Source organism: Bos mutus, chromosome 11 (assembly GCF_027580195.1).
Source record: "Bos mutus isolate GX-2022 chromosome 11, NWIPB_WYAK_1.1, whole genome shotgun sequence".
Taxonomy (NCBI): Eukaryota; Metazoa; Chordata; class Mammalia; order Artiodactyla; family Bovidae; genus Bos; species Bos mutus.
The window spans coordinates 101,667,352-101,693,353 of NC_091627.1; the positions used below are offsets into that span (position 1 = coordinate 101,667,352).

At 42.2% G+C, this 26,002-nt stretch overlaps 1 protein-coding gene across 6 annotated transcripts in view; it reads left to right on the forward strand.

Moving 5' to 3' along the window:
- The window catches only part of AFF3 (ALF transcription elongation factor 3), a 587,368-nt gene that overhangs the window by 469,212 nt on the left and 92,154 nt on the right, over positions 1–26,002 (forward strand). For 4 of the 6 annotated variants that reach the window (XM_070379962.1, XM_070379956.1, XM_070379958.1 and 1 more), the window contains one exon: positions 21,291–21,331. In XM_070379962.1, the coding sequence (XP_070236063.1) occupies positions 21,291–21,331 (41 nt within the window). The remainder of the gene's footprint in view (positions 1–21,290; positions 21,332–26,002) is intronic. The other 2 variants (XM_070379957.1, XM_070379959.1) reach the window with 1 other exon arrangement.

A 26,002-nucleotide genomic window follows, 5' to 3' on the forward strand; every position in this document is an offset into this window, starting at 1 on the left:
GAAGAGCAGGCCAGAAAGCCAGGCAGCCACGTAGAACCTGCAAGGTCTGGATTGCATCACCCTGCATATTCCCAATTTAGCCTCCCACTCCCAGGAACCAGAAACTGCAATTCAGGTACTACTCAGAGAGGGTCTTGGGGCAGCTCAGCCATCAATAGTTGTTGATCTTATTTGCATTCACTTTGAAGTTGACAAACATGTGCACACACACACACACACACACACACACACACAAGGACTCACTCATGTGGAAGGTGCTATTGCCTTGCCAACACTGTTCCAGAATCTAAACGCTTCTGCCGCTCTCACTGACCTGAGAATTGACCACTGAGCTTGATCTTTCACCTTCGACCAACAGCACCAGACCTGACCTGGGCGGGCACTTCCTTTACATATGTAGTCCTGTTACAATGAGCCCTGGAGATTAAAAAAAAAAGCTTCCCTGGGGAGTTTCTTGCAGGCTCTAAATAACCAATATGCTTCTGCCTAGAAACCTCTTGAAGAATCAAGATTAGTCTCAAAAACATAAAGCCCTCCCGTCTTTAGGTCTTTGGGAGATGACTTAAGAGATGACTCCTGCATGAGCGTGCCCAAAGAGATCTCACCTCCAGGTCTGTCAACATCCACTCTGTGTCCCGCCAGTCCTCTTGGCTGGGACAGACAGAAACCAAAACTCGTCTGGGCCCCTTCCCTTTAGTCTCTGCCCCGAACAGTCCACAGGTCAGCAAAGGCAGGGCCAGGGCGCTGTCTGGCACTGTGTGTGTCCAGTTATCTTACTCTCTGGCTCTGTGGCCACAAGCAAGCCAACTTCAGAGAACCTCTGCTTCAGTATCTTAATGTCAGTAGACAAAAGTGCTAAACTAGATTTTTAAAAAAATTTTTTAAACAAAGAACCTAAAAAAAAAAAAAATGGGCAGAAGACCTAAATAGACACTTTCTCAAAGAAGGCATACACATGGCCAACAGACACATGAATAAATGCTCAACATTGCTAATTATTAGAGAAATGCAAATCATAAACTACAATGAGGTATCGCCTCACACCAGTCAGAATGGCCATCATCAAAGAGTCTGCAGATAATAAATGGAGAGGGTGTGTAGAAAAGGGAACCTCCCACACTATTAATGGGAATGTAAACTAGTGTAGCCGCTGTGGAGAACGGTAAGGAGAGTCCTTTAAAAACTAAAAATAGAATTAACCGTATGATCCAACAATCCCACTCCTGGATTTTTCATATATCTGAAAAAGATTAAACGCTAACTGGAAAAGACACATGCGCCCCAGTGTTCAGAGCAGCACTATTTGTAATAGCCAGGACCCAGAAGCAGCCTAAGTGTCCATGAATAGATGAATGGATAAAGAAGATGCGGTATATATACACAATGGAGTATTAGTCATAAAAAAGAATGAAATAATGCCATTTGAACCCACAGGGATAGGCCTAGAGATTACCATACTGAGTGAAGTCAGTCAGAGAGAGAGAGACAAATACCATATGATGTCACCTACATGTGGAATCTAAAAAAGGCTGGTACAGATGAACTTATATGCAAAACAGGAACAGACTCACAGACATAGAAAACAATCTTGTGGTTACCAAATGGGAAGAGGGGAGAAATAAATGAGGAGTATAGGATTAACCACTATATACAGAATGGATGAACAACAAGGATATACTGTACAGCACAGGGAACTATATTCAGTGTCTTGTAATAACCTATAATGAAAAGGAATCTGAAAATACATACCATACGCATATGTATTTGTATATAAAATATATATGTATGAATCACTTTGCTGGGTACCTGAAATTAACACAATACTATTGTAAATCACCCATACTTCAATTTTTTAGAAGTATTTTAATATAAATAGATATTTGCATAAAATTATTAAACTATATATTTTAACATCTTCCCCTTCCCTTCCTCCTCTTCCTCTTCCCCTTCTCTCCACAAATGTTCTTTATTTACATTGCTAGACGTTTTTTGTTTGTTTGTTTTTTTAATTTTTTTTTCAATGCCATTCTCCCAAATCATCCCACCCTCACCCTCTCCCACAGTGTCCAAAAGACTGTTCTATACATCTGTGTTAATTCATTTATTTTTTAATTGGAGGATAATTGCTTTACAGAATTTTGTTGTTTTCTGTCAAACCTCAACATGAATCAGCCATGCTTGCTTGCTTGCTAAGTCGCTTCAGTCGTGTCCGACTCTGTGCAACCCCACAGACGGCAGCCCACCAGGCTCCCCCGTCCCTGGGATTCTCCAGGCAAGAACACTGGAGTGGGTTGCCATTTAGGTATACGTATATTCCCTCCCTTTTGAACCTCCCTCCCATCTCCCTCCCCATCCCACCCCTCTAGGTTGATTCAGGGCCCCTGTTTGAGTTTCCTGAGCCCTATAGCAAATTCCCATTGGCTATCTATTTTACATATGATAATGTAAGTTTCCATGTTACTCTCTCCATACATCTAACCCTCTCCTCCCCTCTCCCCATGTCCATAAGTCTATTCTCTATGTCTTTTTCTCCATTTCTGCCCTGTAAATAAATTCTTAAGTACCATTTTTCTAGATTCCATATATATGTGTTAGAATACGATATTTATCTTTCTCTTTCTGACTCACTTCACTCTGTATAATAGGTTTTAGGTTCATCCATCTCATTAGAACTGACTCAAATGTATTCCTTTTTATGGCTGAGAATATTTCATTGTGTATATGTACCACAACTTATCTATCCATTCATATGTCAATAGACATCTAGGTTGCTTCCATGTTCTAACTATTGTAAATAATGCTGCAGGGAACAATGGGTTACATGTATCTTTTTCAATTTGGGTTTCCTCAGGGTATATGCCTAGGAGTGGGATTTCTGGGTCATGTGGTGGTTTTATTCCTAGTTTTTTAAGGAATCTCCGTACCGTCTTCCATAGTGGCTGTATCAATTTATATTCCCACCAACAGTGCAAGAGTGTTCCCTTTTCTCTATTGTTTGTAGACTTTTTGATGGCCATTCAGACTGGTGTGAGGTAATATCTCATTGTGGTTTTGATTTGCATTTCTCTAGTAATGAGCAATGTTGAGCATCTTTTCATGTGTTTGTTAGCCATTTGTATGTCTTCTTTAGAGAAATGTCTGTTTAGGTTGGGCTTCCCTGGTGGTTCAGACGGTAAATTGTCTGTCTGCAATGCAAGAGACCCGGGTTCGATCCCTGGGTCGGGAAGATCCCATGGAGAAGGAAATGACAGCCTACTCCAGTACCCTTGCCTGGAAAATCCCATGGATGGAGGATCCTGGTAATCCATGGGGTCACAAAGAGTCATACACAACTGAACGACATCACTTTCACTTTTTCCACTTTTTGATTGGGTTGTTTGTTTTTCTGGTATTGAGTTGTATGAGCTGCTTGAATATTTTGGAACTTAATCTTCTGTCAGCTGTTTCATTTGCTATTATTTTCTCCCATTCTGAGGGTTGTCTTTTCACCCTGCATATAGTCTCCTTTGCTGTGCAGATCAGGTCCCACTTGTTCACTTTTGTTTTTATTTCCATGCTTTAGGAGGTAGATCATAGAGGATCTTGCTTTGATTAATGTCATCGAGTGTTCTGCCTATGTTTTCCTCTAAGAGTTTTATAATTTCTGGTCTTACATTTAGGTCTTTAATCCATTTTGAGTTTATCTTTGTGTATGATGTTAGGAAGTGTTCTAATTTCATTCTTTTACATGTAGCTGTCCAGTTTTCTCAGCACCATTTGTTGAGGAAGCTGTCTTTGCCCCATTGTATATTCTTGCCTCCTTTGTCAAAAATAAGGTACCCATAGGTGCATCGGTTTATTTCTGGGCTTTCTATCTTGTTCCATTGGTCTGTATTTCTGTTTTTGTGCCAGTACCATACTGTCTTGATGACTATAGCTTCATAGTATAATCTGAAGTCAGGAAGGTTGATTCCTCTTAGCTCCATTCTTTCTCAAGATTGCTTTGGCTATTCAGGATCTTTTGTGTTTCCATATGAATTGTGACATTTTTTGTTTTAGTTCTGTGAAAAATATCATTGGTAATTTGATAGGGATCACATTGAATGTATAGATTGCATTTTGTAGTGTAGTCATTTTCACAATATTGATTCTTCCTACCCAGGAACATGGAATATCTCTCCATCTGTTTATGTTACCTTTGATTTCTTTCATTAGTGTCTTACAATTTTCTGTGTACCGTTCTTTTGTCTCCTTAGGTAAGTTTATTCCTAGATATTTAATTCTTTTTGTTGCAATGGTGAATGGGATTGATTCCTTAAGTTCTGTTTCTGATTTTTCACTGTTAGTATATAGAAATGCAAGAGATTTCAGTGTGTTGATTTTGTGTCCTGCAACTTTGCTAAATTCACTGATTAGCTCTAGTAATTTTCTGATACTGTCTTTAGGGTTTTCTATGTACATTATCATGCCATCTGCAAACAGTGAGAGCTTTACTTCTTTTCTGATCTGGATTCCTTTTATTTCTTTTTCTTCTCTGATTGCTGTAGCTAGGACTTCCAGAACTATGTTGAATAATAGTGGTGAAAGTGAACACCTTTGTCTTGTTCCTGATCTTAGGGGGAATGCTTTCAGTTTTTCACCATTGAGAATAATGTTTGCTGTCGGCTTATCATATATGGCCTTTACTTTGTTGAGGTAGGTTCCTTCTATGCCCATTTTTTGAAGAGTTTTAATCATAAATGGGTGCTGGATTTTGTCAAAGGCTTTTTCTGCATCTGTTGAGATGATCATATGGTTTTCATTTTTCAATTTGTTAATATATATCACATTGATTGATTTGCATGTATTGAAGAATCCTTGCATCCCTGGAATAAACCCAACTCGATCATGTTGTATAAGCTTTTTAATGGGTTGCTGAATTCTGTTTGCTAAAATTTTGTTGAAGATTTTTGCATCTATGTTCATCAGTGATATTGGCCTGTAGTTTTCTTTTTTTGGTGTGGTCTTTGGTTTTGGTATCAGGGTGGTGGTGAACTCGTAAAATGAGTTTGGAAGTGTTCCTTCCTCTGCGATTTCTTGAAAGTTTTAGAAGGATAGGCATTTGCTCTTCTCTAAATATTTGATAGAATTCTCCTGTGAAGCCATCTGGTCCTGGGCTTTTGTTTTTTTGGAAATTTTTTTATCACAGCTTCAATTTCAGTGCTTATAATTGGGTTGTTCATAATTTCTATTTCTTCCTGGTTCAGTCTTGGAAGATTGAACTTTTTTAGGAATCTGTCCATTTCTTCCATGTTATCCATTTTATTGTCATATAGTTGTTCATAATAGTCTCTTATAATCCTTTGTATTTCTGCATTGTCTGTTGTAACCTCTCCTTTTTCATTTCTAATTTTGTTGATTTGATTCTTCTCTCTTTTTTTCTTGATGAGTCTGGCTAAAGGTTTATGAATTTTGTTTATCTTCTCAAAGAACTGGCTCTTAGTTTTACTAATCTTTACTGTTGTTTCTCTGATTTCTTTTTCATTTATTTCTGCTCGGGTCTTTATGAGTTCTTTCCTTCTACTAATTTTGGGAGGTTTTTGTTCTTTTTCCAGTTGTTTTAGGTGCAAAGTTAGGTTGTCTACTCTATGTTTTTCTTGTTTCTTGAGGTAGGATTGTATTGCTATAAACTTCCCTCTTAGAACTGCTTTTGCTGCATTCCATGGGTTTTGAGTTGTTGTGTTTTCATTGTCATTTGTTTCTAAAATTTTTTTATTTCCCTTTTGATTTCTTCAACAACCTATTAGTTATTTAGAAATATATTGTTTAATCTCCATGTGTTTGTGTTTCTTACGGTTTTTTTCTTGTAATTGATATCTAGTCTTATAGCCTTGTGGTCAAAGAAGATGCTTGATACAATTTCAGTTTTCTTAAATTTACTGAGGTTTGATTTGTGACCCAAGATGTGGTCTATCCTGGAGAATGTTCCATGTGCACTTGAGAAGAAAGTGTATTCTTCTGCATTTGAATGGACTGTCCTGAAGATATCAATGAAATCCATCTCATCTAATTTAAGACTTGTGTTTCCTTATTAATTTTGTTTTAATGATCTGTCCATTGGTGTGAGTGGGGTGTTAAAGTCTCCTACAGTTATTGTGTTACTGTCAATTTCTTCTTTTATGTCTGTTAGTGTTTGTCTTATGTATTGAGGTGCTCCTATGTTGGGAGCATAGATATTTACAATTGCTCTGTCTTCCTCTTGGATTGATCCCTTGATCATTATGTAGTGTCCTTCCTTATATCTTGTAATATTCTTTATTTTAAGGTCTATTTTGTCTGATATGAGGATTGCTACTCCAGCTTTCTTTTGCTTCCCATTTGCATGGAATATATTTTTCCATCCTCTCACTTTCAGCCTATATGTGTCTTTAGGTCTGAAGTGGGCTTCTTGTAGACAGCATATATATGTGGGTCTTGTTTTTGTATTCATTCAGCCAATCTGTATCTTTTGGATGAAGCATTTAATCTATTTACATTTAAAGTAATTATTGATATATATGTTCCTATTGCCATTTTCTTAATTGTTTGGGGTTGATTTTGTAGATCTTTTTCTCTCTTGTATTTCTTGACTATACAAGTCCCTTTAACATTTGTTATAAAGCTGGTTTGATGGTACTGAATTCTCTTAACTTTTGCTTGTCTGAAAAGCTTTTTATTTCTCCATCAATTTTGAATGAGATCCTTGCCAAGTATAGTGATCTTGGTTGTAGATTTTTACCTTTCAGTACTTTAAATATATCCTGCCATTCCCTTCTGGCCTGCTGAGTTTCTGCTGAAAGATCAGCTGTTAAACGTTTGGGGTTTCCCTTGTAGGTTACTTGTTGCTTTTCCCTTGCTGCTTTTAGTATTCTTTCTTTGTGTTTAGTCTTTATTAGTTTGATTAGTATGTGACTTGGCATGTTTCTCCTTGGGTTTATCCTGTATGGGACTCTTTGTGCCTCTTGCACTTGACTATTTCCTTTTCCATGTTGGGGAAATTTTCAACTATAATCTCTTCAAAATTTTTCTCATACCCTTTCTTTTTCTCTTCTTCTTCTGGGACCCCTATAATTCGAATGTTGGTGCATTTGATATTGTCCCAGAGGTCTCTGGGACTATCCTCAGTTCTTTTCATTCTTTTTACTTTATTCAGCTCTTCAGAAGTTATTTCCACCATTCTATCTTCCAGCTCACTGGTTCGTTCTTCTGCCTCAGATGTTCTGCTATTGATTTCTCCTAGAGTATTTTAAATTTCAGTCATTGTGTTGTTTGTCTCTGTTTATTCTTTAATTCCTCTAGGTCTTTGTTAATTGATTCTTGCATTTTCTCCATTCTGTTTTCAAGGTTTTGGATCATCTTTACTATCATTATTCTGAATTCTTTTTCAGGTAGTTTGCCTATTTCCTCTTCATTTATTTGGACTTCTGTGTTTCTAGTTTGTTCCTTCATTTGTGCAGTGTTTCTCTGCCTTTCCATTATTTTTTTTAAACGTATTGTGTTTGAGATCTCCTTTTCCCAGGCTCCAAGGTTGAATTCTTTCTTCCTTTTGGTTTCTGCCCTCCTAAGTTTGGTCCAGTGGTTTGTGTAAGCTTTGTACAGGGGGAGGTTTGTGCTGAGTTTTTTCCTGTTGGTTTGTTTTTCCTCTGATGGGCAAGGCTGAGTGAGGTGGTGTCTCATTCAGCGTCTGCTGATGATTGGGTTTGTATTTTTGTTTTGTTTGTCATTCATATGAAGCGTCCTGCACAGGGTGATACTGGTGGGTGGGTGATGCCGGGTCTTGTATTCGAGTGGATTCCTTTGTGTGAGTTCTCACTATTTGACACTCCCTAGGGTTAGTTCTCTGGTAGTCTAGGGTCTTGGAGTCCGTGCTCCCACTCCAAAGGCTCAGGGCTTCATCTCTTTGTTATAAAGAGTAATAGTCCAATGGAAGCGAGGTGTAGAGTGAGGCCTGAGGTAAATGTGCAGGACTCCTGTGCTCTCCGAGCTGACCCCTCTCCCCCAGTCTCCAAGTTTGCATCTACATTGCTGGAATTTTTTAGGCTTACTTAGAGGAGAGGAGTACAGGAAGAACCCGGAAAATTGATTTGTCTAAGTAAAGGCAAGTAGCTAATGCTAGAAGAATAGATCTAAAAGTCAGAGGAGGAGGTGAGAATAGTGAGCTGGCGACTTAGGGGAGAGAGGCAGAGAGAGGGCAACAGAGAGGGAAGGACAAGAAAGACTGGTGGTTTACCACCTGTCCAGAGATGGGGAGTCCCATAGAGTAAAACAGTCTCTTATTTAGTACCTTGATAGAAGCTTTTACTGAAAAATGCCACAAGGAAAAAAAATGAATTTTCTTTTTTTTTTTTAGGAAGAAGGGGGAGGAACAGACTTTCTTTATGTTGCTCATTTATACATTTTCTTACAGCATTTTAATTCATTCCAAGGTCAATTTGCAAGTTTTTTTTAATTTAATTAATTTATTATTTGGCCGTGCTGGGTCTTTGTTGCTGCGTGCAGGCTTTTTCTGGCTGTGGCGAGTGGGGGCGCTCTGTATTTGCAGTGTGCAGGCTTCTTGATGCAGTGGTTTCCCTTCTTGCCCAACATGGGCTCTGGGCATGCAGGCCTGAGGGTTGCCACACACAGGCTCACTGGTTGCAGTTCCCAGGCTCCAGAACACAGGCTCAGTAGTTGTGGTGCTCGGTCCTAGTGGCTCCATGGCCTGTGGGACCTTCCCTGGTGGTGCTAGTGGTAAAGAACCCACCTGCCCCTGCAGGAGACATAAGCGACTTGGGTTCTGTCCCTGGGTGGAAGAGATTCCTGGAGAAGGAAATGGCAACCCATTCCAGTATTCTTGCCGCAGAAATCTCATGGACAGAAGAGCCTGGCAGGCTGCAGTCCATTGGGCCGCAAAGAATTGGACATGACTGAGTGACTGAGCGTGTACACACACGCACATACATGTGGGATCTTCCCAGGTCCAGGGATGGAACCCATGTCTCCTGCATCGGCAGGCAGATTCTTAACTAGAGCCAGCAGGGAAACCCCAAAATGAATTTCTTGTAAGAAAGCAGGTACATAGAGCATGCCATTTTGATTTTTAACAAAATAATAGTTCAGCAAAGATTTTTCACATCTTCTTACCTGGCCAGCTGCAGTCCATGGGGTCACAGAAGAGTTGGACACGACTTAACAGACTAAGCAACAACAACAACGTACCTAAAAGAGTAACTGGCAATTGAAGGGTAATGCCTGTTTAAACACAAAAGACTGACTTTCTCATTCTTTTAAAATTAAGAAAAAAAAAAAAAAAACTCTTTGGCTTGTAATTATACTAACAAAAGCTTGAATAAACTTTAAAATCTGTGAAATTTCAGGTATACACGTGCTCCCCATCCTGAACCCTCCTCCCTCCCCCTCCCCATACCATCCCCTGGGCCGTCCCAGCGCACCAGCCCCAAGCATCCAGCATCGTGCACTGAACCTGGACTGGCATCTCATTTCATACAGACATTTCAAATGTTTCAATGCCATTCTCCCAAATCTTCCCACCCTCTCCCTCTCCCACAGAGTCCATAAGACTGTTCTATACATCAGTGTCTCCTTTGCTGTCTCGTAACAGGGTTATCTACCATCTTTCTAAATTCCATATATATGGTATAGTGTATTTATGTTTTTCCTTCTGGCTTACTTCACTCTGTATAATAGGCTCCAGTTTCATCCACCTCATCAGAACTGATTCAAATGTATTCTTTTTTAATGGCTGAAATACTCCAATATGTACCACAGCTTTCTTATCCATTCATCTGCTGATGGACATCTAGGTTGCTTCCAAAAAACATTGGGGTACTGTTGCCCAGCTTTGTGGAATAAGGCAGTTCTATTTCCAGTTTTTTAGGAATCTCCACACTGTTCTCCATAGTGGCTGTACTAGTTTGCATTCCCACCAACAGTGTAAGAGGGTTCCCTTTTCTCCACACCCTCTCCAATTTATTATTTGTAGACTTTTGGATCGCAGCCATTCTGACTGGTGTGAAATGGTACCTCATGAGAGACTTTTAAATCTGTTGCTGATTTTGAGTTCTCATCCTCTGACACAAATCTTTTTAGTAATGAAGTCAAACGGAGTGAATGAATGAATGAGAGAAAGTTAATCCATCCTCTGTCAGGGCTTTGGCAGAAACACCATCATGTCTTGGTCACCTAGGGACATTATATTTGTCAAGTATCTATGTGCCCTGTGCTGTTGGTAGACCTTGTACTGCACCAAGAGTTGTTCAGTCATGTAACTGGTACCCACTTCCTGTCCTTAAGGACCTGGTATCTAGCCTCCCTCAGTCTGGTCCTTTATAGAGCGAATCCTAGATGCCCAGGTAGAAGAGGCTACTTGTTCGAGGACAGTGATGCCACAGCTCTTGAAGCACAAGTTGCTCCCCAAGACCTGGCAAAGAGCTGAGTGTCACCCAGCTTGCTTCTGCCCGCCCCCCACCCACCCTCCCCAACCCCTGCCACACTAATAGCCTAATGCATGGCTATGGATCTTCCTGCCATTACCCACCCACCGCAGATTGACCTCTTAGCACCATTTACCACCCGCTTTACCATATAGACCTCCCCCAGGAATCCACCAGGACTCTCTGACCCATGGCATTGCCCTCATGGTCTGTATGGCCCATCACTCTAGGTGCCTGTATCATCCAGGCCCTCCCCGGGGCCCTCGCCTCCTGGGAGGAATCTGACATCAGTCACTGTGGTTGGAGGACAGCCCCCGGGCGTGTGCTCACACGATTCCCACACTTCCCTTCTTTCTCCTAACCCTTAGCAGCTGCCCCCAACTCTTCTCTTGTGATGGCAAACCCCTCCTGGATGCAGAAGGGGCAGCATGGCAAATGTCACCATTGTTCATAGAGTTGTCTCTAGAGTAAAATGTCCTGGAAATGCTCACTGGAGACAAGAGTGCCTCTTAATCCCTCTCAGAAGGTTTGAATTGCCAAGTTAGGATGGCCACCAACCTTAAGTAGGCCCCCAGATCAGTACGTTGGTAACAGAATCCAAATTTTAAGATAATGTTATCCAGCAGACCATCTGGTATCATCAACTCTAATCAGCACTTTCCATAGGATATAACAAGTACTAATAAGTGTCAGTTGCTATCTTTATCAAGTCCCTGGTTCAGTTCAGTTCAGTTCAGTCGCTCAGTTGTGTCCAACTCTTTGCAACCCCATGAATCGCAGCACGCCAGGCCCCCCTGTCCATCATCAACTCCCGGAGTTCACTCAAACTCATGTCCATTGAGTTGTGATGCCATCCAGCCATCTCATCCTCTGTCGTCCCCTTCTCCTCCTGCCCCCAATCCCTCCCAGCATCAGAGTCTTTTCCAATGAGTCAACTCTTCGCATGAGGTGGCCAAAGTACTGGAGTTCAGCTTTAGCATCAGTCCTTCCAAAGAACACCCAGGACTGATCTTCTTTAGAATGGACTGGTTGGATCTCCTTGCAGTCCAAGGGACTCTCAAGAGTCTTCTCCAACACCACAGTTTAAAAACATCAATTATTCTGTGCTCAGCTTTCTTCACAGTCCAACTCTCACATCCATACATGACCACCGGAAAAACCATAGCCTTGACTAGACGGACCTTTGTTGGCAAAGTAATCCCTGGTAGACATGCGAATCAAAGCCATGCAGTTAAAACAACCAGTCAAAATTTCTCTAAAGAAAAGTGTATCCTAGCTTTTCAAGATAGTAAAATAGAGAAAGAATATGCAGCTAAGAGGAAAAAGTGCATTTCAGCAAAGCTCTGAAATCAGAGCCGTGGCGCATAATAGTGTTTGTTATCACTAGAAGTTACTACTCACATGCTACCTCGAATCCCACTGCAGGTGCTGTCCATCCACGGCAGGCTCTTTCCAGCAGAGTGAGGATGAGCTGAGATCTCTGCCTTTAGTGATCTTCAGGGGACTTGAGTTTTAGCCAAGACTAAATTCCCGTGAAACAGATGGCAAGTTCCCCAGAAAAGAATAGACCCCAGCTCTAAGCCATGTTCTGACCTGGAGCTTTGAGAGTTGGAGGGTCAACAGGAGCCTGAGTGGTCAAGGCAGTCTTCATAAAAAGGACCTGAGGTTGTAGGCAGACTCTAAACAGAGGACGAGCTGGAGGAAGAACAGGAGAAGCACCGACCTGATTTAAAGAGACACCAAGAGTCGGGGTGGTTTGTCCACAAATGACCACATTCAGCTGTTTGCTTTTTTTTGGCAAGTTCCTCGGTTCCTGAAATTCTGTGCTGCTCATTCTGATCATGTTTATATATGTAGAGTCATCTTTATTTAAGTGACCGTATGTTGTGCCCCAAGAAAGCAGGATTTTCTCCTCTTGTCTGTGACACTCATCTGGTTAGCATCCCATTTCACTCTCAAAACTGTTCTTATTTGGATGATAAATCATAGTGTCATGCCTGACTCTGCCTGACCCCTGTAGGGTACAGGATAAGGTCAAAGTCCACTGAGCAAAATGCTTCCTAGACAGCATTTCTAGAAATCTAAAAATGCAAAGTACTCATTATTACTTGAAAAGAAAAGATATAGACTCTTTCCTTTGTCTTGCAAATATTGCTAAATGGATTGGAAAACACCAAACGGAAACTTGCAACATAAAGTTAAAGACACTCATCAGCTAGGACCAAAATGAAAAACAACAGCATAAAAATTAAGTTAATGAAACATAAAATGTGCTAATAGAGGTAGAAGGAAATTAAACAGGGAAATAAGTTAATAAATGCAAGTTTCAACTTGAAGAAGAATGGCAAGAAAATACTAAGGCCTTACCAGCCAGAATTCCTAGAAAGATGTGAGCGTCCGTGTAAATTTCATAGCCTGCTTCAATTAGAGCCAAACACAAATGAACTAAGATTAGCTGTGATCGTGTTTATTCAAGTAATTAAATGTGGAGGCAAGCCTAACACAATGATGGGATGCGATTGTAATTACTGCTGCAGTGGTACCTCCTTGACTGTCCTGGTCGTAAACCTGATGCTGGGTAGCAGATGGAGGTCATGCCCACTTGAAGTGCAGAGACAGAAGTGTGTGCTCCCCAGCTGGAGTCTAGATCTGCTTCTCTTAGACCAATACCAAAATGCAGATCCAGAAAACCAAACCATCTCTCTCCTTGTGATTGTCACTTGCCGAAAACATATTGATGTTGTGTTCTTAACTGGCATTTAACAGTTTTGTCTCACAAATCCAATTGTCTACTCAGCATCTCCTCTTGACATCCCGTAAGCAACTGGAACTTTGCACACCCAAACTTTTGGAGGGGCAGTGGGGAGATCTTAGCATTTTTTAAATGCAGTTTTTTTTGTTTGTTTGTTTTGTTTTGTTTTGTTTTTAATTTTATTTTATTTTTAAACTTTACATAATTGTATTAGTTTTGCCAAATATCAAAATGAATCCTCCACAGGTATACATGTGCTCCCCATCCTGAACCCTCCTCCCTCCTCCCTCCCCATACCATCCTTCTGGGTCGTCCCAGTGCACTAGCCCCAAGCATCCAGTATCATGCATCGAACCTGGACTGGCATCTCGTTTCATACATGATATTTTACATGTTTCAATGCCATTCTCCCAAATCTTCCCACCCTCTCCCTCTCCCACAGAGTCCATGAGACTGTTCTATACATCAGTGTCTCTTTTGCTGTCTCGTACACCGGGTTATTGTTACCATCTTTCTAAATTCCATATATATGCGTTATTATACTGTATTGGTGTTTTTCCTTCTGGCTTACTTCACTCTGTATAATAGGCTCCAGTTTCATCCACCTCATTAGAACTGATTCAAATGTATTCTTTTTAATGGCTGAGTAATACTCCATTGTGTATATGTACCACAGCTTTCTTATCCATTCATCTGCTGATGGACATCTAGGTTGCTTCCATGTCCTGGCTATTATATACAGGGCTGCGATGAACATTGGGGTACATGTGTCTCTTTCCCTTCTGGTTTCCTCAGTGTGTATGCCCAGCAGTGGGATTGCTGGATCCTAAGGCAGTTCTATTTCCAAGGAAATAATAGCAAATGAAGCAACTGACAAACAACTAATCTCAAAAATATACAAGCAACTCCTACAGCTCAACTCCAGAAAAATAAATGACCCAATCAAAAAATGGGCCAAAGAACTAAATAGACATTTCTCCAAAGAAGACATACAGATGGCTAACAAACACATGAAAAGATGCTCAACATCACTCATTATCAGAGAAATGCAAATCAAAACCACTATGAGGTACCATTTCACACCAGTCAGAATGGCTGCGATCCAAAAGTCCACAAATAATAAATGCTGGAGAGGGTGTGGAGAAAAGGGAACCCTCTTACACTGTTGGTGGGAATGCAAACTAGTACAGCCACTATGGAAAACAGTGTGGAGATTCCTTAAATGCAGTTTTAAAAGTTACTTTCCATTTGCAGTTACTGACAAATATCGACTGTATTCCCCATGTTGTGCAATACCTCCTTGAGCCTATCTTACACCCAGTCATTTAACCTCCCCCGCCTCCCTCCCCCTGGTAACCACTACTTTGTGCTCTATATCTGGGTGTGTTTCCTTTCTGTTATATTCACTAGTTTCTTGAATGTTTTAGAGTCCGTGTGTAAGTGACATCATACAATATTTGTCTCTCTCTATCTGACATAACTTCACTAAGTATAATGCCCTCCAAGCCCATCCATGTTACTGCCAATGGCAAAGTTCCATTCTTTTTGGTGGCTGAATAATATTCTATCATATACGCGTACCATTTCTTCTTTATCCATCCATCTGGTAATGGACATTTAGGCTGTTTGCATGTCTTGACTATCGTGAACAGTGCTGCCGTGAACACTGGGGTGCATGCATCTTTTCGAATTAGAGTTTTTTACATACCCAGACCTAAACTCTGCCTTTGTCCTGCTTCCGCCCCATCTTGCCTGTCCAAGTCAGTGGTTCTCCATCCATACTACATGCTCATGCCAGGAACCTGGGACTCATTCCTGACGGCCCCCACCCCCAACATTCAGTCAGTCACTACTTCTTCAAGCCTACCTCCAAAATGTACCATGAACTCTCTCCATCTCCACTGCTCCCATGCACTTCCCTTACCTGGATCACTGCAAGTGACCTTCAACTTTGTCCCTTCCTGTCCCAATCCGTTTGCCACACAGAAGGCAGAGGGGTATTTGAAAAGTGTAAGACATATTGCCTTTCTCCCTACTCTTTTTCTTTAAATTACAGATTTACCGAAAGTTGCAAAGAACATACAGCCAGGTCCCACACATCCTTCTCTCAGCTTCCCCTCATGTCAACCTTTCAGTGACTTCATAGTGCTGTGGATAATGTCCAAAATCCTTAACCTGACCTCCACAACCTGCCACTGTCTCCACCGCTCACTAACGTGCCTGACAGCAACCTTGCTGTAGCTCCTCAACTAAGCAGGGATCCAGGCCTGCCTCGGGCCTCTGCTACTAAACAGTTGTCCCTTCCTCCTTCTGCATTCATGCTTTTCTTATTCAACAATGTTACCCCTCCTTAGAGAGCCTTTCTTGTACATTCATCCCAAACAAGGACCCTTCACATTCTGGTTCACAGCTCCTATCCCCTTTGTCCATAGCCCTCGTCATCTAGAATGCTTCTGCGTGTTTAACTGTTTGCGTCTGGCTCACCTGGAGGTTCCAAGTACAGTGTTGCAAAAGCCTTGTCTGTTGTGACCGTCACCCACACCGAGCCCAGTACCTGCACATAACAGGTACATCAGATTGCTTTATGGTTCTGCCCACATGTTGTGTCAATAAGAAAGAAACTGGATCTTGCTGAGGCCTCTCTGAATTCCAGTCTTTTCCCTTTGTTTTCTCCCCACTCCAGTATCCATGAACTTGTTCACCACTCTACCCAGTTACAGTAAGAGCACTTAATTTCCTCTTTAACTTCCCATCAATAACAGATTGTGACTGGTAACTCATCTAGTGTACACTGAAACCTGCAAGTCTACTGATTAGGCTCCAAAGCAGCAGCTTCCTATAATAAAGACAGAAAAGATGTCATTGCTTGAAGAGAACCTGGAAAATGATTATTTCTGGCAGAAAACTTGTTTTGACTCATAGACTTACCCTTCAGAGTCATTCATGAATGAGTAATGAACTCAGGAAAGTCAATGATGCATGCTCTTAACCCTCTCAATCTATTCTGCTGAGAGCTGAATAAAAAGAAAGTTACAAGAGAAGATGATGATTTAGGAAGAGAGAAATACGGTTGTGTAATGTACAAGTCTTAAGAAAAGGAAAGTGGGCAATTCATCTAGTTTACTATGAGTAGTTTTTCAGGCTTCAATCATGAGTCACCTAAGTAATTTTTCTCTGCTGTTTAATTCCAATGTTTATTTATTTTATTATTTTCCAAAAGTAAAATAAAATAGTATGCAACTGCCAAAGTTTAAGGCAAAAAAAAAAAAGTTGGTGGTCTTTGCTCTGGCATATAACATAGAGTTTTAATGCCATAAGGTTTTTTTTCTTAAGGAGTTATTTAAAACATTTAAGATTCTCATCTCCTTTCTTGATGGATGATGAGCCATCTTCTGTTAAGTTTTTAATGATGGGGAATAACTACAAATTAAAAGCAGGCATTAAAAATAGTGGAGCATGCAGTTGTGTGGACAGACTGCAGAGTGACTGGTGAGGTGCAGGATGTCTAAGCCTGGAAGGACCTGTTGGTCCCAGGGTCATGTCTATCTGCAGCCCTTGCTCCCAGCTTCAGCTCAGCTTGCATTAGAGGCCTCGCCCACATCAGTCCTATGGACTTATTCTCAGCAGGTGCTACCACCTGGGAAGCACCCATTCGTAGGTATTCTAGTGACGGGCATCTGAGTTTTCTGTTGGGGGTTTGTTTTGCTTTGCTTTTGCTTCTTAAGTCATCTTCCATAGACTGCACATCAATAAGCGCTGTGTTTTCCTTATCACAAAAGCCAGTGGGAAGTATTTGCAGGCAGGAGAGGAAGGAATCAATAGACTTTTTAAAAAATTGACATCCAGGGCTGGGGGAAAATTCAGATGCCACGCGAGAGATTTCTGTTGAACTTTTAGTCGCATCTCCTGTGATTTTTGTTATTCCAGGACGAGTCCGTCTCCAACACCTCCTACTGAGGCGATGAGGAGAGACTGTGCTAATAATATATGCCATCTTTCCTCTGGGGAGTTCCAGATGCTTTTTTGTATACTTAGCCCAACAGAGTCAGGAGTGACTGAAGTTCTTTTCAGGGATACCTTCCAACATGAAGGCCATCTTGCCGAGTGAGGAGAGACCCCCTTAGGAGGGAACCAGGGAACAACCGTGGCTGCCCGGCACCAGCTGAGTGTTCTGTGAATGTGCTTCTGGGGCAGCCCTCACAGAGGAAGGAGAGAGAGGAGAGAGAAGGGTGTGCCTCCTCTGCGGTGTCCTGGGGGAGCCTGGACTCCAGACCTTGCACCAGCCTCTCACCTCCTCCCCCTGCCTCATTCCGCTCCTTCACATGTCCCCATGAAGACAAAGCACAGCGCACACTCTTGTTTCCCATCTTGGATGGATGACGTGACCCTAGAATGCCAGGACACTCGGGCTTTCACTGCCTGGAATCCAGGAAGGGAGGAAGGGGCAGCTGCCCCTCGGATTGTCCCCAGGACCTGGACCTCGACTGGCTCCCTCAGCATCCATTCAGGGAGGGAAAGGTCGTTTGAAAACCAAGGTCTGGGTTGAGGACCAGAATACAGGTCCGTAATATAAATAAAAGGCAGAGCCTGTCCCAGGGCATAAGACTCTCCACTCCCAGTTCAACAGATGTTATGTTTTTTTCTAACTCACTGTGGCTGTGTCACTTGCAGACTTATCTAAGTTTCTCATATCATTTTCCGTCCCTGGTGCTGAGCCCAGAGCTCATGTTCCCTGGCTTCTTCCTTTCAAATCTGCCTTTCGTTTCTACTTTGCCGCAGTGTCTCCACAGAGACACCCTTGTCATTTTAAGGGGAGAGTTTCTGATTCTACCAGGGACGCTCCTGACTTTTAAAAGTCGTTAGCACCCTCGGGGCAGGCACTAAACGCCAGTAGTGAGCCCCTCGTGAGTGTGACACACAGGAACATGCCCAACTCAAACCCAGACACTCTTGGCACTGGGGCGAGGGGAGCCCAGGTGAGAAGCACTGCTGGGGGCTCAGACAGGCCCTTTCTCTGCCATCTAGCCCAAGACCAGCAGGGCCCCCGCCCCCCAGACCACAGTTCTGTGGGAAGGACCCCCTAAGTGATGTCTTTGTTGGCGTTCACTCTGCAGATATTCCCAGAGCACCTGTTATCCACTCCACACACTGTTTGAGGATCTGTAGAACCCTGGTGGCTCAGACGGTAAAGAATCTGCTTGCAGTACAGGAGACCCAGGTTCAATCCCTGGGTCAGGAAGATCCCCTGGAGAAGGAAATAGGAATCCACTCCAGTGTTCTTACCAGAGAGTCCTGGTGGGCTACAGTCGGTGGGTCACAAAGAGTCAGACACGACTGAGTGACTAAAGATCCACCAGCCATTAGTCATCACTCATGTCCACCCCTTCTTAGCTCTGTCCTTCTTAGCTGTCTGTCCCTAGTCTGTCCTTCTTAGCTCTGTCCTTTTTTAAAAAATTATTTTTAATTGGAGAATAATTGCTTTACAATATTGGACTGGCTCCTGCTTCACCATTTTATTTGCATGTTATCTCATCAGTGTCTGCAAGTCATCCCTGGACCTCCATTCTAACTCTCTGGAGACTCAGCTTGTCCAGGACAGTGACCACTTCTGCTTTTGCCTTTGCATCCCTTAGCGCCCAGGGCAGTCATCCTCTGTGTAGCAGGAATTCAGTAAGTGTTGGTCTGACTGCCTGATCCAAGGACATGCTACTATCACCAAGGGTATCTTTTGTTTCTGTAATAGGGATAATGGTACTGATGTGTCCTTTCTTCTAATCTGAAGATTCTATTTTGTCTGCCTCCTGTGAAGAAGAAGAGCATGGGAGACCTTATTGTCTCTGATAAACAGTAAACCTTGACACCTGTTGGGTCAAAAGTGAAGACGGACCATGTACACTCCTTGTCTCCTGTGTGGACCCTGAGGAGGCCTTGGTCTTTGAGGCCACACTTTGATCCCCTCCCCGTGTGACTTCTCATCAGAGAAGAGAGTGTGCTCTCTGCCTTCCATAGATTCGGGGGAAGCCAAGTGGGCAAAAAAAAAAAAGAACAGGAAAGGGAAAGTGAGTGAGAAACTGGGAGAATCTGAAGGAGAGGTGGAGGCCTCCTTATTTTCTTTTTTCTTTTTTTATTATGGAAATTTTAAAACACATACAAAATTTCCCAGAATACTGTAATATTCCCCCAATGTGCTCATCACCTAGCTTCAAGAGTCATCCACCCAAGGCTGTCTCGTTTCATTTATATGCCCACCCCCTCTCTCTCCCATCTGGTTATATTATTTTAAATACCAACATCATGTAATTGCATTCATAGATATTTCAATGTGAATCTCCAAAAGACTCTTTAGAAATTATGTTCAGTTCAGTTCAGTCGTTCAGTCATGTCTGACTCTTTGCGACCCCATGAATGCAGCACGCCAGGCCTCCCTATCCATCACCAACTCCCGGAGTTCACTCAAACTCACGTTCATCGAGTCGGTGATGCCATCCAGCCATCTCATCCTCTGTCATCCCCTTCTCCTCCTGCCCCCAATCCCTCCCAGCATCAGAGTCTTTTCCAGTGAGTCAACTCTTCACATGAGGTGGCCAAAGTACTGGAGTTTCAGCTTTAGCATCAGTCCTTCCAAAGAACACCCAGGACCAATCTCCTTTAGAATGGACTGGTTCGATCTCCTTGCAGTCCAAGGGACTCTCAAGAGTCTTCTCCAACACCACAGTTCAAAAGCATCAATTATTCTGTGCTCAGCTTTCTTCACAGTCCAACTCTCACATCCATACATGACCACTGGAAAAACCATAGCCTTGACTAGATGGACCTTTGTTGGCAAAGTAACGTCTCTGCTTTTCAATATGCTATCTATGTTGGTCATAACTTTCTTTCCAAGGAGTAAGCGTCTTTTAATTTCATGGCTGCAATCACCATCTGCATTTTGGAGCCCCCCAAAATAAAGTCTGACACTGTTTCCACTGTTTCCTCATCTATCTGCCATGAAGTGATGGGACTAGATGCCATGATCTTAGTTTTCTGAATGTTGAGCTTTAAGCCAACTTTTTCACTCTCCTCTTTCACCTTCATCAAGAGGCTCTTTAGTTCCTCTTCACTTTCTGCCATAAGGGTGGTGTCATCTGCATATCTGAGGTTATTGATATTTCTCCCAGCAATCTTGATTCCAGCTTGTGCTTCTTCCAGTCCAGTGTTTCTCATGATGTACTCTGCATAGAAAGTTAAATAAGCAGGGTGACAATATACAGCCTTGATGTACTCCTTTTCCTATTTGGAACCAGTTTGTTGTTCCATGTCCAGTTCTGTTACTTCCTGACCCGCATATAGGTTTCTCAAGAGGCAGATCAGGTGGTCTGGTATTCCTATCTCTTTCAGAATTTTCCACAGTTTAATGTGATCCACACAGTCAAAGGCTTTGGCATAGTCAATAAAGCAGAAATAGATGTTTTTCTGGAACTTTCTTGTTTTTTTGATGATCCAGCGGATGTTGGCAATTTGATCTCTGATTCCTCTGCCTTTTCTAAAACCAGCTTGAACATCTGGAAGTTCACGGTTCACGTATTGCTGAAGCCTGGCTTGGAGAATTTTGAGCATTACTTTACTAGCGTGTGAAATTATGTTAACTGTGTCTAAAACATATCAATAATCACCTAATATCATCTCAAAGCCAGTCAATGTTCCAATATCCAGTTGTGATGACTTTATCAATAAATCTGAAAACTGGGAGTAAAATTATACCTTCGTTGGGAATGTAACTGCAAAGGAACCAAAACAGGTCCTTTTCTTACAGGAAACTAGAATAAAATAGTGTTAAAAAATGATTTCAGGAAGTAAAAATGAAATAGGTCTGACTGGTGCTGTGTCCAGCCTCCTCAAGCTCGCCCCCTGGTGGCAGGTGTGCCCAGGTAGGGGCTTCAGTTAACTTCAGAAATGTTCATTTTCTAATATTCCTAGTAATACAAAAGGGTTCTCTACTCTGTTACTAGTAGTTTCATATTTGTCCACCTGGCAAAAAATGTGGGTGACACAGGGTTTTTTTAAGTATTCATTGAGCACATAATTTAAAAGCCAGAATATTAAACAAACATCTCTGCCCTTTCTTCCAGCAGGCAGCCCAGAGAACGGCCCTCCATGCTCTGTCTGACAGGTACATTTTGTCATTTTTATGAACTATAAATTGCTTTATGAAACATTGAGCCCTATTTATTGTGGCATATAATTCATAATCGGATTTTGTCCCTAAAGTATCTGTGAACTGGGATGTTAAACATTTTGCATGCTCCGATTTGTCATGCATGTGTGGAGTTTATTACTGCAAAAATCGCCATGTTGTATTTCATAGAAAGTATGGAGAATCCTTCGTTTTGCGATGAAACAGGAGACAAGAAACTTGGAAGGAGAGTCCTGAATGGTGCAGTAAATTCTGAACTTTGGGATTGGTTGAGATTGGAGCTCATTTTTCAACAATAAGTACTTCATTTATTCTGGGGTGTTCTCGTCAGACACTCCCCCTAGAGCTGTCTATCTTCTGATGAGATTCTCTCTTGAAATACTTTATGCACGGAACCCAGTTCCCAGTCCTGTGTGCCTGACTTTTTCCTCCTCACTCTGGCTTCTCTTTTCTGACTTGTGTTATTGAATGACATATGGAAACCTAATCAGTAAACATACTCAAGCTGTATTTCACATCTTGCTTTGCCTCTAAGGCTGTAGAAAGATAGTTGAGTGGAGTTGTATAATAAGTTACTTCCTAGAGTAGACTTGACCACTTATTGGTTTGGGTTGGTTTTTTATTTCTCATTCGCCAAGGGGTATGTGTGTGTGTGTGTGTGTGTGTGTGTGTGTGTGTGTTTTAAAGAACTATCAGGTGGTAAAGATGAAGGCTTGTTTTCTTTCTTTCCACAAGTGATGTTCTTACAAAGTAAGAAAGACCTGGAGGAGACGTCCCACTCAGCAGGCTAGCAGACACCTTGGCATTGGCTAGCTACCATCACCCCCACTCCTTTCCTTCCCAGTTCTTTTTTTCTGTGGAATGAGCAGTAATTGCCTGTGTAAACCAGCTCAGTTCAGTGCCTCTCCAAGGAAAAATCTGTCACTTAGGCGAATTATCCATGCACATAGATGAAAAGCATTTTCTCAGTGGTGGTGGGCTGAGCTGCAGTGTTGTGATTTCAGTTGAAAAGCCTTCCCCATGACAGCCACACAAGCCTGTGTGCTCTGAGAGTGGCTGCCACGTCATCTTCTGGGGTTGCTTCTGTGACTTTCCCAAAAGCTGGTAACCATACCACCTCTGAGTCTGTTGGTAGGAGGAGGAGAGGGACTGGATCAAAACACATTTAAAATCTGACACATTAATTCCTTTTCTCGTCGTGTTTCTTTTTTCCCTTTGACTCTTCTCCTTAAGTGATTCCTTCAACAAAACACATTGAGAAGCAAGAGAAAGCCCACAGTTTACAATGTTATACCATTGCCAGTGGTAACAAGGTTTCTTTCTGGGATGATAAAAATTATGTAGAATTAGATTGTGGTGATGATTTCACAACCCAGTAAATATAATAAAAACAACTAAATTGCATGCTTTAAATGGATGAACTTTATGGTATATCAATTACATTTCAATAAAACGACTAAAGAGACACAAAATCTCTTTATGGCCTTTGGTAGAAAGAATCAAGAACTATTTTTTAAAAATATGGACTCCCTTTGAAGACATGGTTGTGGATACAAAGACAAGTCATCAGAAACTAGGACTGGTATATTCTAAGGCTTCTCCCCCAAAGACACATGACTCTGTCCTGGGAGGAAGATGGGCGTGGACTTTCATGATGAGCAGCACTATTACCTTGGACGTTTTCTGATCTTCTCAAAAACTTCTCCTGAAGCCCAATAATTGACTTGAAAGTTAGAATCTTAGCCCTTGCTGTTATATAACCACTAAGTGCAGAAACTGTAAGGAAAACAGTCCATTGCCTGGAAACAGACGTTCCCATCGTCACTGCTCTTCTTACGAATTTCTCTATCTTCAAATGTAACTGAGCGTCTCCCTCTAAATCTACAGTTTTCCTGCTCAAAGTGCGAGGAACCCGGTGCCTTTCAAAGCAATGAGTTGCCTTCACCTCCTGTTCTCTGTTTTCTGTTAATTCAGGGCCACACGAGTATTTCCGTGAGTGAGAAATATCTGTAATTGTTGGGAGATACAGTTAAAACACCCTTCTTCAAAATAAGGACTTGTAACGCCTACTGAATTAACTGGACTCATGTTTTCCAGGTTCTTAAATTAGAGAATGCTAGCTTATCACATGACAGATGTCATTTTCTGTCATGTTACGTATTCTGTGGAGTAAACTAGCCTTTTCTAGAAAATGAGAAATGTGACTCTGGGTCCAACCACTGTATGACTTGCCTAGAATTCTTTTGTTGCAGGAACTGCCTCAGGGTGGGAATGGAATTAAGTAAAAATCCCCCCACAACCCCAGGCTGTGACCTTCCCAAAGTAGAGGTCTGACCCCATACCTCAGACTCCCTACGGCCTGGTGGTAATCATTTCTACATCCATCCACACAAACCATTCTGGTTTCCTAAACTTTTTATTTTTTCAGCCTGTTGTCACCTCTTGATGTAAAATTCCATGGTGATTAGGCACTCGTGTTTCTGCTCTAGAAGAAGCGCTTTGGGGCCCTCACGGCTGCTCCCTGCGTGCTGGGACTGGGGGGCTGCACAGAAAGCCCGTGCTGGTTTGTGTCCCATCACCACGTGACACTGAGGGTCCGGCTCGCTTGCCCCTGTGTGATCCCATGTCCATCCCCTTTACCTGGTGAACACAGGACATCTGATCCAGGACCAGAGTCGTTTTGCCTCAAGATGAACAGCCTGATGATGGAATGTGATTTACCTGCTGTGGGTTGTTGGAGGGGGGTGAGTCTACACTGAAGGAAGCCAGTTGTCCTCTGTTTCCCCGTAAGAAAGTCTCCCTTCACAGGATAGGCTTTGCTCTTTCCTTTCTAAGGTCAGGTAGAAATCTCATCTACTTGGAATGTCAGAGTGTGGAGGACATCCGGATGTTTTCTGAAGATTGGTCTTGTCTGTCTTTTCATTGTTTCAGCTTCCTGGTTTCCAGGAACATTTTAGCAGAAACCCAACATCTGACAGTTGAGACCGTAATGCTTAAAAGTTCAGTGAGTTCTCTGTAATCAATACACGTGCATGCATGCTAAGTCACTTCAGTCATGTCCGACTCTTTGCAACCCTATGGACTGTAGCCCACCAGGATCCTCTGTCCATGGAATTCTCCAGGCAAGAATACTTGAGTGGATTGCCATACCCTCCTCCAGGGAATCTTCCTAACCCAGGGATCAAACCTGTTTCTGCTGCAGTTTCTGCATTGCAGGTGGATTTTTTACTTCAGAGTCATTGGGAAAGCCAATCAATATACAACGTTGATCAATTAAATCTCTGATATTGCCAGGGCTTCCCTGGTTGTCCAGTGGTTAGGACTCTGAAGTTCCAGTGCAACAGGGAGCAGGTTTGATCCCTGGTCAGGGAACTAGGAACCTACATGACACACTATCAGGCCAAAAATATATTTAAAAAAAACAAAAACAAAAACAAACTGTGATATTGTCATTACTAAAATTTAAAAAACATCCAAGAAAAACCTGTTGCCTTCTTTGGTTTTGCCTGAGTGATGGGCTTAATTTATGGCTCAACAAAAATACCCCAAGTACTCCAAGCCCAGACAGGCTTTGGCCCAATTCATCTGTGCCACCTTCAGTGATGGGAAGGGTGAGTGAAGATGGGGTGGGTAGGTTTTGTTCTTTTCTCCTGATGGCTACAGAATTTTTCATCTGTCAGTTTTATGCTGTTGAGAGGCAGCTGGCTTGCTACAGAGGCCTGCCAATGCCCCCAAATAACAGAAAAGCAAAGATCAGGAAGAGGTGGCAAAGTTCTCAACAAGATAAGCCAGTCAATGACAAGAAAACCACCCTTTGCAAAGAGACATGCTCCTTCTTACTTACCCACTTATAATGTGTCTCTCGAGGATCTCGTCTTCCTACAGACCATTGTGCTGGGTGGGGCAGAGAGAGGCAGAGAAGAATTGGGATTAATTGGCCAGTGGATCATTTCTAAAGGCACGTCTTAGGTGCCGTGTCACCGGTAATGTGGAGAATATGAAGAATGCTATCAGGAGAAAACAGGGTGTGTGTGCAGTATGGAGAGTGCCTCTGAATACCATTAGCTTCCCTTCCTAACTAGTGAATAGTACCTAACTGTGATCAGAAAAAGGATTCATGTGATTTATCAAGCTGAGCAACTGCACGTTGGCAGAGGAGCTGGGGGTCAATCTGGAAATCCAGGGCAAGAGGGGTACTAGGCAGCTGGCAGGGCTGAGAAGTTAATCATCCCCTTGGACCGCTTCCATCCGTCTCGGAGCAGCAGAGCCGCTGCAGAGTGAGCCAGGATGCTTTATAGCCGTAGATCAGGAATTAATATTTTCTGTGAAACCTCCAGCTTCATTTGCAGTAACTTGGGTTTTATAAAAATGGAGCATAATTTCATATGAATAAATCACATTCAGCTAGAAAGATGAGAAGCTGGGGAGGGGCAGGGGAAAGATTGTGCTTAACTTTGGGAAGAAAAAAAAAAAGGAACAAGCAAGAAAGCCAACATGAAAACAGTTGTTAAGGCCGTGGGGCTAGGAGGACATGAATGGCCGTATGGTTAAACTGTGCATGTAATCATCTTCTGAAATGTCAGCCTGCGACTCCAGAAATGGCTCCGTTTTTACAGCCTTGGAGACGCATCACCAGACTGTAACCTG